At 37.2% G+C, this 16,988-nt stretch overlaps 1 protein-coding gene across 1 annotated transcript; it reads right to left on the reverse strand.

The window, feature by feature from the left end:
• Positions 1-1,532: 1,532 nt before the first annotated feature.
• LOC145086271 (uncharacterized) lies at positions 1,533-3,027 on the reverse strand. The gene has a single exon (XM_079024023.1). It carries the CDS (start codon positions 2,957-2,959, stop codon positions 1,853-1,855), a length of 1,107 nt encoding a protein of 368 aa, XP_078880149.1. The 5' UTR covers positions 2,960-3,027; the 3' UTR covers positions 1,533-1,852.
• Between the last annotated feature and the right edge of the window lie 13,961 nt (positions 3,028-16,988).

Here is a 16,988-nt window from a genome sequence, read left to right on the forward strand (position 1 = left end):
GTTGTGAGCAAAATCTGAAGAAATCACTCGTAAGGACTAAATATATACAAAAACGTTAAGGAATAAATATGTACAAACTAGAAATTTATATTACCCTATTAAGTCATTTTTTCGGCTTAACCTGAAATTGCCGGTTATAATGAAATAAACAAGTTAAAGGGTTAAATGTGGACAAAATAAAATTCAAAGACTAAATGTATAAAAAAGAAAATATATATATTACCCTATTAAGTCATTATCCATATAATTAAAACAAGTTAGTATAAAGATGATCTAGCAAACTATATAAACTATGTCGGTCTATTAAGGTCAACTTTCTTGTTCTTTTAAAACATACTAGTGTTGTTTCTATATCTGACCAAGTAATACTAAACTGTGAACGATGTTTATGTTTTACATGTTTTATGCTACAGTTTTATGCAAACATAAAATTTCTAGAAAAATCTAAAATCTCAATATGGAAGAAAGGGCATCTAACTTCTAAGCATGAAAATTTTGTAAAAGCACTAAACAGACTAACACATTTACATTTTTATCACTTCTTTTTTTAGACTATTTCCAATTTCGGATAAAAGTTAAAATGGATGTAAAAACATATAAAAAGATTATTTCACCTTTTAGTTTCGTAGTAGATGAGGCTTTTATATGTTTAAACAAAAGGAAAAAAAAATTGATTTTTCTTGTTGGATCCGATTATAACAAAACATGCTTCAATATTTGGTTTAACACATTTTCTCATTAAAATATAAAGTTTTATATAGAAATGTTTCATTATTTTGGAAAGTTTTTAATAAAGCATTAAATATATTTTGAAAAAATCACATAATCTGTCATTTCCTGTTAAAATAGAAAATAAAGAATAAAACTTTTTGTTAATTTGGGCAAAAAGATTTCAAAAAAAATAAAATTTTCCAATAATGAGAGTTTTCTACATTAAACCCAAAAATATATACCAAACATGCCAGACTTCAAGCTTTGCATTGTCCTGAATGTATAAAACAAAATAAAACCATAAAACAATAAAACAATACACAAATATAAAAAACAAAATAAATACATCTTTAATTTTTTCAAGGTTCACGATTGCATTTGCAAGGACATTTCAAACATATTTTTGGCCTCGAGCTAAAGTAAAAAATGAGCCCTTCAAAAAATATATATGAATTAGACTTGAATAGAATATTGCAAAATTTTTAAATAATATTGCAAAATTTTAAATAATATTAATATCATTGTTAATTTATTACTAGATTTGTTTTAAATGTTTAAAAAGAATATACAATCTTAAATGAGATTTATTGAGTGTTCATGAATTAGATGATGTACTTCACAAGCTACACGGGTCAAACGCGGATCCATCGAAAACTAAACAAAGTGTGTAAATCAATTGGGCTATCACCTATTTTAGATTGAAAAATATAATATTAAATATAAAAAACCTTTCAACAAATTTAAAAAGTAGACCATAACATTTTGATTGAAGTTTTTTATGCAGGCACACCATTAGCAACAAAAACTATAGTACCGGTTACTTTTAAAACAAATATTTCTTATATAATATATACTAAATTTGTGCCACGGGTCGTCGCCCAGGCTCCCTGCCCTCCCCCAAGGTCGAGCCTGGCAATCGGTGTGTGCAACACGAATGTTAAACCACTAGGTTACCCTAGTGTATATTCTTACTTTTAGACACAAATAATTAAATGGGACAATTGGTGACATTTTGTCATAATATCGGTTGTGACTATTATATATATTTGTCACACTTGTTATATAAGGCAGTGACAAAATGTGTGAACATAGTTTGCAATGGTTAATGACGCCATTAGCCAAAACCGTGAAAACTCCATTTTCAAAAACTGTCACCATAGGTCGTTTTTGTACTAGTGTCTATAACATTTTGTGCAGTTGCATCAACGGTTTCTTTAGCTTCTTTCACTTTTTGGTCAGCCAAGTCGGTGGCTTCTTTCACTTTTTGAGCGACAGACTCCTTCTGCTCCTCTGCCAAGTCTGCAGCTTCTTTCGCTTTCTGGTTAACCAAGTCAGCGACTTCTTTTGCTTTCTGGTTAGCCAAGTCAGCGGCTTCTTTGGCTTTGTGAGCAACAGAATCCTTATACTCCTCCGCCAAGTCAATGGATTCTCTCGCTTTCCGAGCGACAAAATTGTTGTGCTCCTCTGCCAAGTCGCCAACTTCTTTTACTTTTTGGTTAACCAAGTCAACAACTTCTTTCGCTTTCTGGTTAGCCATGTCAGCAGCTTCTTTCGCTTTCTGAGCGACGGAATCCTTGTACTCTTCCGCCAAGTTAGTGGCTTCTTTTGCTTTCTGTGTGACGGAATCCTTGTGCTCCTCCGACAAATCAGTGGCTTCTTTTGCTTTCTGTTTAACCAAGTCAACGACTTTTTTTGCTTTCTGGTTAGCCAAGTCGGCTGCTACCTTCGTTTTATGAGCGACGGAATCCTTGTACTCCTCCGCCAAATCAGTAGCTTCTTTCCCTTTCTGAGCAACGCAATCTTTGTGCTCCTCCGCCAAGTCAGTAACATCTTTATTTTTTTGAGTGACAGAATCCTTGTGCTCCTCCGCCAACGCAGCGGCTTCTTTTGCTTTCTGGTTAACTAAGTCAGCGACTTTTATCGCTTTCTGGTTAGCCATGTCAGCTGCTACTTTCACTTTCTGAGCGACGGAATCCTTGCACTCCTCCGCCAAGTCAGCATCACTCTCTTCCTTTTCTTTTTGAGGGACGAGATCATTGTACTCCTCCGCCTTCGGTGTTGTTTCTTCTATGTTTTGTTTTTCTCTATCTGCAACATCATCGGAGACCATTGACGTCTTCTCATTGGCTTGGTGAGTTTTTCCGGTTAGAGTGTCGGTAACCGTTTTAATTATGTTTGCAATGACACCGGGGTCAGATCGTGTCTCATTGTTCTGGTCAGATTCAGTTACATCATGAGGTGAAGCCATTTGATGTCAGGATGTAATGCACTCTAAACTTCGATTGAATATCAAAAATAAGAAACTCGATTGGAAGATAGAATTTGTGAGTTGTGAGTGGAAGATAAGGAAATATATATAGGTTGCATGGTTAATAGATGAAAATTCTTGACAACTTAAGTTTCATGTTTTAAAAACAAATTAAAGAACACAATATATATTTTACATGTGGAAATCATCTAAGTCGTCGACAACATCAATAACGAATCATACTTCTTACTTTCATGAGAGAAGATTTTATTTGGGATCCGCCTATTTTTATATTAATATTTAAATAGTTATCGTGATATAAACATTAATTCAAGAAAAAACAATAAATATTTTACATGCAAAATATATCCATGTCGTCGACAATGATAAAGCTTCCATTATGCATATTATTTTCATCAATCCATGATATAAATTTTCATTTGGTCCCACGTTATTTTATACTAATAATGGAAAATGTTCAAAAGTGGTCACCGTGGTTTTCAAAAAAATGAAGTTTAATAATTAACTTTTTTTGTCCTCAAAGATAGAAATTAAAACTACACGGATCATCCTTGAACACACACGACAGACAAAAATAAAAAGTTCAAGACTGAACTTGATTTATTTGGAAACCATACGTACTATTTTTTGAATATTTGTCTATAATTAAACTTGTAATGTGTAAAGGCCGTCCTCACGAAGGGAATTTTAGTCATTTTTAAAAATCCAAGTAATCAAGTTGTCACATCTTGGCTACATAAAATAGTCATTCGTTTATAATCCATCGTACTTAATGCTCCGATAATGACCGTTTGTAAATATTCACTTGCCAGTTGGTCGATGAACAACGTCATACATGCGATCTTCGAAAATCTTGAACTTGGTTAAGTTTCTGAAGACCTCATGTCAAAGAATTTATAATCTTTTGAGTAAATTCCATTTTGGTCCCGATGTATAGAAGATATTTGCAATTATGTACCCATTAAGATCTCTTGCAATTTCGGAAATTATATTAGGTTTTTATAACGTTTTAAGTACCGGTGTCCAAATAAGATGGCTATTTTTGGTCTCAAATGTAGTTGATATTTTCATTTTTGGTCGTAAAAATAATAATTTTTAGCAAGGCCAAAAACATTACAATAAATAGCGAATAAGGACAAAAATCGCAAGTGAAAATTTTTTTGGTCCAAGATTGCAAAAATAAGATATAAACACGCATGAAAAAAAAATACTCTATAAAATTTATTATCAATTTCTAAACATTTCATTCCTTTTCTATGGTTTTTTTTGGCTCTAACATTGTGTTTTTTTATATCCAAATGTTATCAAGGTAAATGATGTTTTAAAAAAACATTTTAGAAAATAACAAGTTTGGAGAGATATAGTGAAAATAAATAAGGCCAAATTTGTAAATATGCTGGAGATGTAAAGACTTATTCCGGATCAAGATATGAATGTCAAAAAGTCCCGTGGGACCTCATTCCTGTGGGGGGCCCATCCCGTTTGTGGGAGTTTTTTTAAAAAAATCGGGGGCGGGGGCAAGGTTAACCCCCATTTTAATTTGGGGGGCGGGGGCGGGGTTAGGCAATCCCGTCCCGAAACCCCCATTGGGACCCTGTTATTAAATTACACATATATTTACATATATTAATTATATAAATATAATAAACAATAACATGATTTTGATCTTCTAAAATTCATCAAAAAATATGTTTTTAAGTTGTTAGTATAATGTTTTTAAGATGCTATAAGTTTTTTATTTTTAACATGTCAAATTCTGCTATAAATAATTATTTGTTACCTAAAAATAACTTCTTTTAGTCTAGATAATAACTTCTTTTAGCAAAAAAAAGGCAGCTCAAAATCAATCGGGGGCGGGGGAACGGGGGCGGGAGCGGGGGTAATAAATGGATTCAGGGGCGGGGGCGAGGGTAGAAAGGCTGAACATTTCGGGGGCGGGGGCGAGGACGGGGGAACCGGGAAATTTCGGGGGCCGGGATGGGGAAGACACTCCTCGTCCCGTTTGCCCCCGTTGACATCCCTAGATCAAGATGCCTAGTTGTACCAAGAGCATTTGTGAATATGTAAATACTTTGATAATTGGAAAACAAAAGCTACTATTTTTAGCATCCAACTTTTTTCCAAGACAATTTATAGAGGTAAATGGTATAAAATAGCAACATGCATCTTATATAAAGCACCCAATAAGATTGCACCAATACTACACACACAAAAGATTACTCTATAAGACTATTTGGTATACCTTCAACGAAGGGCTTCATGGTCCACTTGGAACCCAACAACTAACATGAACACCATCCCGGTGGAAAGTGGTTCTTAGTGGTAGGGGTCATTTGTGGTGGAGAGGACGATGGACAACCTCCATTTCATTTGTTTCTATCTCTAACTCACTCGACATTTTAAATAATTAAAATATATATTTATTTTATTTAAATAATCAAAAAATAAGAGTATAGTGATTGTAAGCATATAAAACTTTAATGGTTGTGTGTAGTGATGAGGTGATGATGTGACATCCACTATATTTGTGATTAGTAATGGGTATATTTATAGCCAAAATTGGTTGCATTATCTGCTCAACAACTTGAGTTCTAATAAGCCAATTTGGCATTGCAATTATGACCCACAAGTATTGATTTTCATGAGGCCAATCACAATCATTTTCATCACACCATTGTCATTTTTCGAATATTTTTAGAAAAATTTATAGAATCCACTACCTTGTGCTTATGTAGGAGGATTTTTTTTTTTTTTTTTCATTTAAAGGTGTTTATTCCAATTTAGGCGATTCATTTTGAATGATATGAGTTTAAACAATTTAAGTGTTTCAATTAAATTAATTTATCTTTAAATGAAGATGGAATGAATTGGTTATTTCAATAGAAAAATTATTTGTAGGGTTTATATATAAATTGATTGAATCATACCATTAGTTGTTAATAAAGCTTCCTTTATACTTACCTTATTTCATCGTTGTGTTCTTGGATCTTTGCAAGTATTTCAAATACCTACACTAACACCAAAAAAAATACAAATAAGCACATCTGCTAATTGTCTCGTTGCAAAATTTAATCCATGCACTAGAATATAGTGTCCCCCTCTCTCAAACATATCGTGAAGAATTGATTAAGTCACCATCTTCATGCAGCAGGAAATGTTGAAAGGAATAAAGGAGTTACAGTTGCGTTGACGCGCCCAAGACCCATGGCTGAGAAGAGAGGCCAACAATTGTACACCATGCGCTCACCACATTTCTTCACATTTCAAATGAAGAGTAATGAATTAATGAGAGCGATGGTAATAACCAATTTTATACTTCTTAAAGGAAACGATGTTTTATCATTATCCATTTGTTGGTTCATCGGATACGCCATAAACTATGCTAGAGATTAGAACCCAAAATAGTCCTAAACATGGAGCATCCACTAAATATTTGATCCAAGATAACCGAACCCGACCCAAAAGAATTTTGTTGACATGGACCCTAAAAAATCCACAAAATTCATCTAAATTGCACAAAAATCCTTCAAACTTCCTCATTAATTTTCAAATCTCACTTTCCTCAAAATTTTAAAAAGGTGCTTATATATATATATATATATATATATATATATATATATATATATATATATATATATATATTAGGTATGAGATCCATGTATTACATGGGTTTAATTAAAAAAAATTAAATATGAAATTTTAATAATAAAAAAAATGTGAATTTATAAGAAAAATGAGAAAAATTTTGAATTATTAAAATTAATGAGGCTTTAATGTATTGAATACATTACATATATAAACATTTTCTAATAAATACCTTACATATTAAATGTGAAATTTTAATTTAATAAAATGAAAAATACAATAAAATGATAAGTGGAAAATAGAAAATCTAAAAATTTTAGAAAATGCCATGTGTCGAAATGAAAGAGAAGAGGACATGTGGCAAAAAAACTTTCATTTATTAGAGTGTATATATATATATATATATATATATATATATATATATATATATATATATGTATATATATCATACCTTTAAACTAGACCATGATCATACATAAAATAGTTTTTTGTTTTATAAGATCATGATCGTAATATCAAATCGGAATAATAAGATGATACAAAAAACAATATATTTGTAAGTTTAAAATATGAAAAAATATATTTTTAAGTTTCATATATCAGTTGATCCTTCGCAAGTGTAACATAAATAAAATTCGAGCCAATTTAAAACTTTTTAAATCATATAAAACTATTCAGTTAATACAATTTGTTTTCAAAATAGTTTAAACATCAGAGTTCCTAGAAATCATAATCATAAATCAAGGAAGTGTATGGTCACACATTCGCCTTCCCGCGGCCATCTGCTGAACCTGAAATAATGGCGAGGGTAGAAAGGCTGAACATTTCGGGGGCGGGGGCGGGGACGGGGGAACCGGGAAATTTCGGGGGCCGGGATGGGGAAGACACTCCTCGTCCCGTTTGCCCCCGTTGACATCCCTAGATCAAGATGCCTAGTTGTACCAAGAGCATTTGTGAATATGTAAATACTTTGATAATTGGAAAACAAAAGCTACTATTTTTAGCATCCAACTTTTTTCCAAGACAATTTATAGAGGTAAATGGTATAAAATAGCAACATGCATCTTATATAAAGCACCCAATAAGATTGCACCAATACTACACACACAAAAGATTACTCTATAAGACTATTTGGTATACCTTCAACGAAGGGCTTCATGGTCCACTTGGAACCCAACAACTAACATGAACACCATCCCGGTGGAAAGTGGTTCTTAGTGGTAGGGGTCATTTGTGGTGGAGAGGACGATGGACAACCTCCATTTCATTTGTTTCTATCTCTAACTCACTCGACATTTTAAATAATTAAAATATATATTTATTTTATTTAAATAATCAAAAAATAAGAGTATAGTGATTGTAAGCATATAAAACTTTAATGGTTGTGTGTAGTGATGAGGTGATGATGTGACATCCACTATATTTGTGATTAGTAATGGGTATATTTATAGCCAAAATTGGTTGCATTATCTGCTCAACAACATGAGTTCTAATAAGCCAATTTGGCATTGCAATTATGACCCACAAGTATTGATTTTCATGAGGCCAATCACAATCATTTTCATCACACCATTGTCATTTTTCGAATATTTTTAGAAAAATTTATAGAATCCACTACCTTGTGCTTATGTAGGAGGATTTTTTTTTTCATTTAAAGGTGTTTATTCCAATTTAGGCGATTCATTTTGAATGATATGAGTTTAAACAATTTAAGTGTTTCAATTAAATTAATTTATCTTTAAATGAAGATGGAATGAATTGGTTATTTCAATAGAAAAATTATTTGTAGGGTTTATATATAAATTGATTGAATCATACCATTAGTTGTTAATAAAGCTTCCTTTATACTTACCTTATTTCATCGTTGTGTTCTTGGATCTTTGCAAGTATTTCAAATACCTACACTAACACCAAAAAAAATACAAATAAGCACATCTGCTAATTGTCTCGTTGCAAAATTTAATCCATGCACTAGAATATAGTGTCCCCCTCTCTCAAACATATCGTGAAGAATTGATTAAGTCACCATCTTCATGCAGCAGAAAATGTTGAAAGGAATAAAGGAGTTACAGTTGCGTTGACGCGCCCAAGACCCATGGCTGAGAAGAGAGGCCAACAATTGTACACCATGCGCTCACCACATTTCTTCACATTTCAAATGAAGAGTAATGAATTAATGAGAGCGATGGTAATAACCAATTTTATACTTCTTAAAGGAAACGATGTTTTATCATTATCCATTTGTTGGTTCATCGGATACGCCATAAACTATGCTAGAGATTAGAACCCAAAATAGTCCTAAACATGGAGCATCCACTAAATATTTGATCCAAGATAACCGAACCCGACCCAAAAGAATTTTGTTGACATGGACCCTAAAAAATCCACAAAATTCATCTAAATTGCACAAAAATCCTTCAAACTTCCTCATTAATTTTCAAATCTCACTTTCCTCAAAATTTTAAAAAGGTGCTTATATATATATATATATATATATATATATATATATATATATATATATATATATATATATATATATATATATTAGGTATGAGATCCATGTATTACATGGGTTTAATTAAAAAAAATTAAATATGAAATTTTAATAATAAAAAAAAATGTGAATTTATAAGAAAAATGAGAAAAATTTTGAATTATTAAAATTAATGAGGCTTTAATGTATTGAATACATTACATATATAAACATTTTCTAATAAATACCTTACATATTAAATGTGAAATTTTAATTTAATAAAATGAAAAATACAATAAAATGATAAGTGGAAAATAGAAAATCTAAAAATTTTAGAAAATGCCATGTGTCGAAATGAAAGAGAAGAGGACATGTGGCAAAAAAACTTTCATTTATTAGAGTGTATATATATATATATATATATATATATATATATATATATATACATATGTATATATATCATACCTTTAAACTAGACCATGATCATACATAAAATAGTTTTTTGTTTTATAAGATCATGATCGTAATATCAAATCGGAATAATAAGATGATACAAAAAACAATATATTTGTAAGTTTAAAATATGAAAAAATATATTTTTAAGTTTCATATATCAGTTGATCCTTCGCAAGTGTAACATAAATAAAATTCGAGCCAATTTAAAACTTTTTAAATCATATAAAACTATTCAGTTAATACAATTTGTTTTCAAAATAGTTTAAACATCAGAGTTCCTAGAAATCATAATCATAAATCAAGGAAGTGTATGGTCACACCTTCGCCTTCCCGCGGCCATCTGCTGAACCTGAAATAATAATCAATAAATGTAAGCTTGAAGGCTTAGTGAGTTACCCCCAAAATTCCAACGCTATACCGATATAACCATATCAAATAAACATATAAGCAAACAAAACAGCCATGCATCTCGAGTCTATAGTGTGACTGGTCTGCCCGCACCGGGCCTTCAGCCCACCTGGTCCACTCTCTGAATCTACAGAATGACTGGACCGTCCGCATCGGGCCTTCAGTCTGTCTGGTCCACTCTCCGAGCCTTGGAACATCTGGAACGCCGTCTCGAGGCCTTCAACCTATCCGGATCGCTTGTCGGGCCTTCGGCCTGACTAGGTGCCCTACTGGGTATGTAGTCTATTCGGTCCGCCCTGGGTATGTTGGCCTGCAGCACGAAGTAGGACCCGCCTAAACCCAACCCCCATACCAATCAAACAATCATGTGCATATAAATATCATACGCTAGCATGTATGTAACAAATAATCATACCAATCTAACAGATCACTAACATAGCAACCATCCTATAACTAGGATACTTATCTAAACCAACTCACTAACATAATACCATCCTAACTATCAGGATGCAGATCTAGCAGATCAATAAACATATTAAGCGAATACCCGGATACGAATCTGATAAAGGGCCAGCCTTGGTGCCTTAGACCTTATTGATATAGTGAGGATAACTCACTTCGCAATGTCCATCTGAACTGAAGAATCGAACTCCCGAATCATTATCTCATCGGAAATCCCGAACTATCACATAATAAATACCAAATCATTACACAACATAACAATCTTGACTAAGGGTCCACACAATCCATCATGTCCATTCTCTTTATTGGGCCAAGGCCCAATGCCAATTCTATAACCTTAAAAGCCCTTATGCAAAGCCCATTATTGGCCCAATTTACCAAATTGAGCCCAACTCCCTAATTAGGCCTAATTCCATGATCCATTATCAAAACTTGGCCTAAAACATAATATTCATAAAGTCCAGCAAAGGCCCAAATCCAACTAGCCCATAAACGGCCAAAAACTCGAACCCCAATTGTCAAAGGCCAAACAGAGGACGTATGTGGGGCGTACTCCTCTGGTATGCGGGGCGTACTTGTCTTGATGTTGACCACCATCGGGGTGGTTAACCCAGTACACTGGGTATACTGGATTTACGCTGGGCGTACGCGGGGCTTCACCAAAACCTTAATAAGTGCTTAATGGCTTAAGCACTTAAGCCCAAACTTCAGATCCATCGACCAAATGTGTCATAGGACAATAAATTCTCGAACTTTATCACTTTGGACATCCAAAAAGTTCTTAACACATGGTATTAATCCATTAAGACCTTCCTACTTCATGCATGATACAAATCTAGCTATAGGGACACCATTTTTATCACTTAGGACCTCTTCTAAGGTCTGAAAGGACAACTCATTTCGTCCAAATCATAACATGCATCATTTTGGGACAAGAATGCTTCCATAAAGCTAAAATGACTAGATCTATCTTATACAAGTATAAAGTTCCAAGCTTTTTTCCTTCTGGATCATCTAGGGCACAAACCAACTTCAAATCTACAAGCCTGATCTTCTTCTCCAACTCCTTGATGCAATACCTTAACACTCAAGGACACTAAAAAAGCTCAAACACTAAAGGAAATGGATAGGGTTTGGGGAAAACGACACTAAGCAGTGGAGGTTGGGTTAAGGGAGGGTTTTGTGCTCATAATGTTGCTTATATAGCCCCCAAACCCTAAATATTTGGGTTTCCTTATGCCATAAGTACGCCCAGCGTAGTAGGGCGCGCCTAGTATGTTCATCGTACCCTTATGTACGCGTAACGTACTCCTCCTGATCCCAAAATTAGAATTTAGCCCTTAAGCTTTTCATAGCTTTACCCTTCCATCCGTAGGGACTATAAACGACAAATCTTGGGATGTTACAACTCTCCCCCACTTAAACTAGGTTTCATCCTCGAAGCCTGCTGCAGTGAGCAATTCAGGATAATGCTCCCGCATCTTGGAGTCTGGCTCCCAAGTCTACTCGGATCCTTCCCTATGCTGCCACTGGTCTCCCTACATAGTTCAAGTGCTCTCGGACTTGAACACCACCCAACGATAAAACCGCCTACTTATCCAATATGCGCCTTTGCAGCTGCCAGACGTGAAAAGCGATGTGAATCCAATGGAACCTTTTCAAAAGGTTCATCTTACATGCCACTTTGCCAACCTTACAAAATCTTGATGATCCAAAGTATCAGAAACCTAACTTTCCCTCTTTCTGAAGCTAACCTTTTGTGCTGACAGGATAATGCGTCCTTCAGCCCCCAAAATATCATACAAAATCAATCCACTAATAAACACGAACACTCATGCCTGCCCTAGTCAGCCTTGGGTTGGAATACCAGACATGCCTACAATTGGTCCAGTCATCCCTAGGATGGGATACCCTTGTATCCCACACATGTTTGGCCCACTCAACCCTCGGGTTGGAATACCAAAAATATCAGGTCCAATCAATCATAGGGTCCGGTCATCCTTAGGATGGAATACCTCTATGAACATAACTCGGTTCTACTCATAACTTGAGATCCAAGGATCTATCCTTGTGTCTCATCCACTATCTTCTGATCGTCACAACCGAGTGCATATCCCCCGAATCTAAACAATACATCCATTTCGAACGCGCTTCTACAAGAGACATAACCAACACAATCTCTATGCCCACAACCTATGACTGGAATACCCTTACATGGTCCTCAACATAGGTCTGGATTGCCTCTGAGCCCACAACATGAGTCTGGTATGCCCTCTCCGACCCTCAACTCATGACTGGAATGCTCCCGATAACCTATCGATACTGCTTTCATCACTTCAGATGTCCGGCACTCCATGTTGGAGGTACTCACCTCCTCCATTGCCCAAGAAGGCCTAAACAATGTCCTTCACAACACCAACAAGTATCACAATGCTGAAACCTCACCCACACTATCAACTTGTAGAACAAGTTGCTACCCCATAACACATATATACTCAAAACCTGATCATATAACTAACAAAACCCATACAAAGTCTTCAGCATACTCCATCAGCATGTTCAATACTTAGGGACAGACCTACTGATTGCTATAGCATAGAAACATACTCAATACTTGCACATAGATCTACAAACACATATAGTGTCTTCAACATGACTGGACCGACTCACCAGGCCTCCAGTATATTTGGATCACTCTCAGAACCTTCAGCATGCCTGGACCGCCTCTCTGGGCCTTCAGCCTGTCTGGACCATCTCCGAACCTTCAACATTTCTAGACGCCTCTCTGGGCGTTCAGCTTGTCTGGACCGTTCTCCGAGCCTTCAGCCTGACTGGTACACCCCACCCGCCTTCAGTCTATCCGGACTGCTCTAAATTGTTGAGCATCTCCCTGGACCACCCTTCTTAGTGATCTTTCCCATGTAGACTGTTCTCACCCACTTGGGGTTCCGAATTCTTGATCCATTTCGTGGACTCTAACCCCGGCCTAACCGTAGGCCTCAATTCAATTGTCCACCTTCTTGGAAATCCAGGGTTTGTTCCCTGACCCACATGTCTACCATATATGCTAAATAACCCGCACACCTGTGCTGAAAGTACTGCCGAGCCCTAGCAGCTAACAAAACCCTTAATATATCAATCCAAAAACCCTCAGAGTCGAGCACACCCTCGACCGAGTACTCGAACTGAACTCAATTCATGACTAGAACTCCAACCTGGTTCCCCAACTTCTGCTATCAAGCACCAAGAAGACGTGATTCTTATGCTGGGGAGTTTTCCCAAACCCCCAACCAACACAACCCTCAAACCAAGTAGCCACTGGAGCCTCCATTCTCCCTGTCGGGTTGTGAAACTTATCCCCGTTTCAAAACCTCTCCCGCTTCTGCATCCTGGGGTCACTCTCCCTCACTTAGATTCGACTAAGCCTTCACAACACATGAAAATTGGAGGATTCCCAATCCTTCTCACTTCACAACAATCGATCCAATGAAAATCAACTCTTTACAACTAGTGCTCCATTACTAGCAAATCCCAATTGATCCCACACTTCTAAGAACCTAATGAACACTTCCTGAATCCCAGTGAAACTGACAGTCCTAATGCTTGAATGACCACACACTCAACTCCTAACGACCAAAAGATAGATGCTCCAACTAATACCTCAGCGACGAGCTACTTCCCTTGGTGCTTTCGTCCGTCAATCACGAATGGTTTCTAAAACCACAAAATCCTGATACGATGAATAACCCTTCTGTCAGACCCTATCCATAGACCTCCCACATATTATCCCTTTTCCAAAGGTGTTCCAAACAAGTTTCCTGCTCTCGGGCTCTAGAAGTCATTCTATGTAACACCCAAAGTTAGGAATGCCAAGAAAGGAAAGAAAACCCTAATTTTAAGGGACGACTCGTCGAGTCCAAGGAGGAACTCGGTGAGTTCGAGTGGGATCCATGTCGAGGAGTAAGTGACCAACTCGGCGAGTCGGCCAAGGAGACTCGGCGAGTCTGGTCTGAACGAGGAAAACCCTATATCCAGGACTTGGAGCCTATTTAAGCGCCTCATTCTCTTCCTTAGGGTTCCTCTACTGCCTCTCTAACCCAGAACACTAAACCCTAGCCGCCATATCCATTTTTGAGCTAATTATTGCCTTGAAGAGTGCATTAAAGCTTGGAGAAGGAGGAAGAATCTTGGAGGTGCAAGAAGGGGGCTGTAGATCCGGGATTGGGAAGACATTTCTGAGCATTTAGAGGTAATAAACTAGTTCTTGGACTCCTTTGTACCTAGATCTATGTGTGTGCTTTGGGCATTCTTGGCATGATAGTAACCATTTCGAGCTAGAAGTTCAGATCTGAGGTTGCTACCTCAGATCCATGCTTGTTTTGGTCTAGAATCCCATAAAGTATCAGCTCTTGGTATGTTGGTGAAGCATGGTTGTCACAAACCCTAGTGTATGGTGTATTTAGCCTAGATCTCCTTCTCTACATGTAAAGTTTGCCACTTTACGTGAGGAATAGGCCTTAGAAGTATGGATCTATGTGTTGGAGCCCCTGTTTGGCTCAAAGAGCCACTGCATGGATTAAGAGCTGGAGTGACTCGGTGAGTCACATGGGTAGACTCAGTGAGTCGGATGAAGTTGGGCAGGAACTCGGCGAGTTGGAAGAACAACTCGGCGAGTCTGTTGAAGGTTGTCTTGGACTCGGTGAGTCTGTTCTTGGACTCGACGAGTCAAGTCGCGAAACCCCAAACCCTTCGAGTTGAGACTCGAATCAGTGAGTTGAGTGGATACTCGGTGAGTTGGACAGGTCAGGACTCGGAAATCGGTGGACTCGGCGAGTCGAGTCGCGAATGGAAGGAATCTGAGCATATGAACTCTGCGAGTCAGTAGGCAGACTCGACAAGTAGGGTTGACCTGGAAGGTTGACTTTGACCAGGACTTTGACTTTGACCAGAGTTGACTTAGTTGACTTTCAGGGGACAGTTAGACTAAGTGTTGCATTGATATTGGTAGCTCGGGGAGCTAGTGGAGCAGGAGTTCAGAGAGTTGCCGGGCAGCAGCTAGAGGGGTTATCAGCAAGTTCAACAAGTGCAGGTGAGCTTCCCTTTGTGTGAATGGGTCTAAGGCCACAATGCCGGCCCATGTAGTTATGAGTAGAAGACCCGGGGGTTAGCCCTAGGCACAGTATGCTAGTATGATATTCAGGACGAGGTCCAATGATAGCAGGCGGGTGCCCAAGGAATGGTTTATGTGATAGTTTATACTTGTTGTCTGTGTGATACTTGTATGTGCCTGGTAGGGAGGTGAGTGTGGGCGAGGTCCCGTATCTCACCAATAGCAGAGTACGAATGGTGTTCCACATCTCATTAGCAACAGATCAGGGGGGAGGCCCGAGTTAGGGAAAGAGTGAGTGTGGGTTGGGCCCGTATCTCACTATCAGTAGGAGCATGGACGGGTTTCCATGACTCATCAGTAGCAGGACAGGCAAGGCCTTAGGACAGGATCCGTTAGTATGTGTTTAGCTTATGTGTTGTGATATGTTTATGTGTTATTATATGTTAGAGGGCGAGGCCCTGTGACAGGCGAGGCCTAAGTGAAACAGATTTGTATCCGAGCGGGGCTCGAAGCCAGGCGGGGCATGGAGCGGCGGGGCCGTTGTAGCGGGCGAGGCCCGAGTTAGGGGGCGAGGCCCAGGATAGCGGGCGTGGCCCAGTATGTGCAGTATGTGGTGATGCATGGTATGTGGTAGGGTGGGGAACTCACTAAGCTTCGTGCTTACGGTTTTCAGTTTTGGTTTCAGGTACTTCCGGTAGCGGAGGGAAGAGCTCGGGTTGATCGCATGGCACACACCATAGATTAGACAGCATGTGAATGTTTACTCTGATAACGAACATGTGTTTTGGAAATTAATACTATAATTATGTTTTGGATTGATGAATTTGCTTTAAGTAATGTTTTATTAAAAGAAATTTTTAGTCTTGAATTTTGGGACGTTACAAGTTGGTATCAGAGCCTTGGTTTGAGGGATTCGGACATACCCTCGGGTGTGTCTGAACTCAAACTAAGGGATTGGGATAAAAGTTTTCAAAATGAAAGGACAAGTTTTGTAAAAAGTGTTTTAGAAATGAAACAGTTTTAGAAAAGCGAAAAGAATTTAGAAAGAAAAGAATTTTGATAAGAGAAAAGGGTGTAGTGCATGCAATTAGCTGAGCTCAAGTAAGTACCCCAAAATACCCATACAAGTTTATGTTATGATTATCAGTTAGTAGAACAACATGCTAGATTAGGACTAAGGATCTAGGGAGGATGCCTTATGTGCCTATTATATGTGCCTTGAGCTGCATGATAGTGCTGATTAGACAGTAGTAGGATAGCCTGTTTAGGTTATGCCTGAGTTTATGTGTTTGTGTTGCATGCTAGTTCAGATTCTTGCTATGTGGATATGATTGCTTGAGTATGTTGTGGTTAGATTTTTCCCTTGTCTGAATGCTGCTTGCTTTGTGCAATGTGGGATTCCGAGTGATGGGAGTTAGCTATTAGGTGGATACATCACGTCACATGTGATCAGGGTTGAATAATCTCAGAGTGTTGGATTTGGCCCTATTTCGCAGCTCTTGTTTGAGTCCAAC

The sequence above is a fragment of the Lactuca serriola genome, chromosome 2 (assembly GCF_051521515.1).
Source record: "Lactuca serriola cultivar US96UC23 chromosome 2, Lser_US96UC23_V15, whole genome shotgun sequence".
Lineage (NCBI taxonomy): Eukaryota > Viridiplantae > Streptophyta > Magnoliopsida > Asterales > Asteraceae > Lactuca > Lactuca serriola.

Coding starts and splice junctions, on each gene's coding strand:
- LOC145086271 (XM_079024023.1), bottom strand. CDS start 2,959: ATGGCTTCACCTCATGATGTAACTGAATCTGACCAGAACAATGAGACA.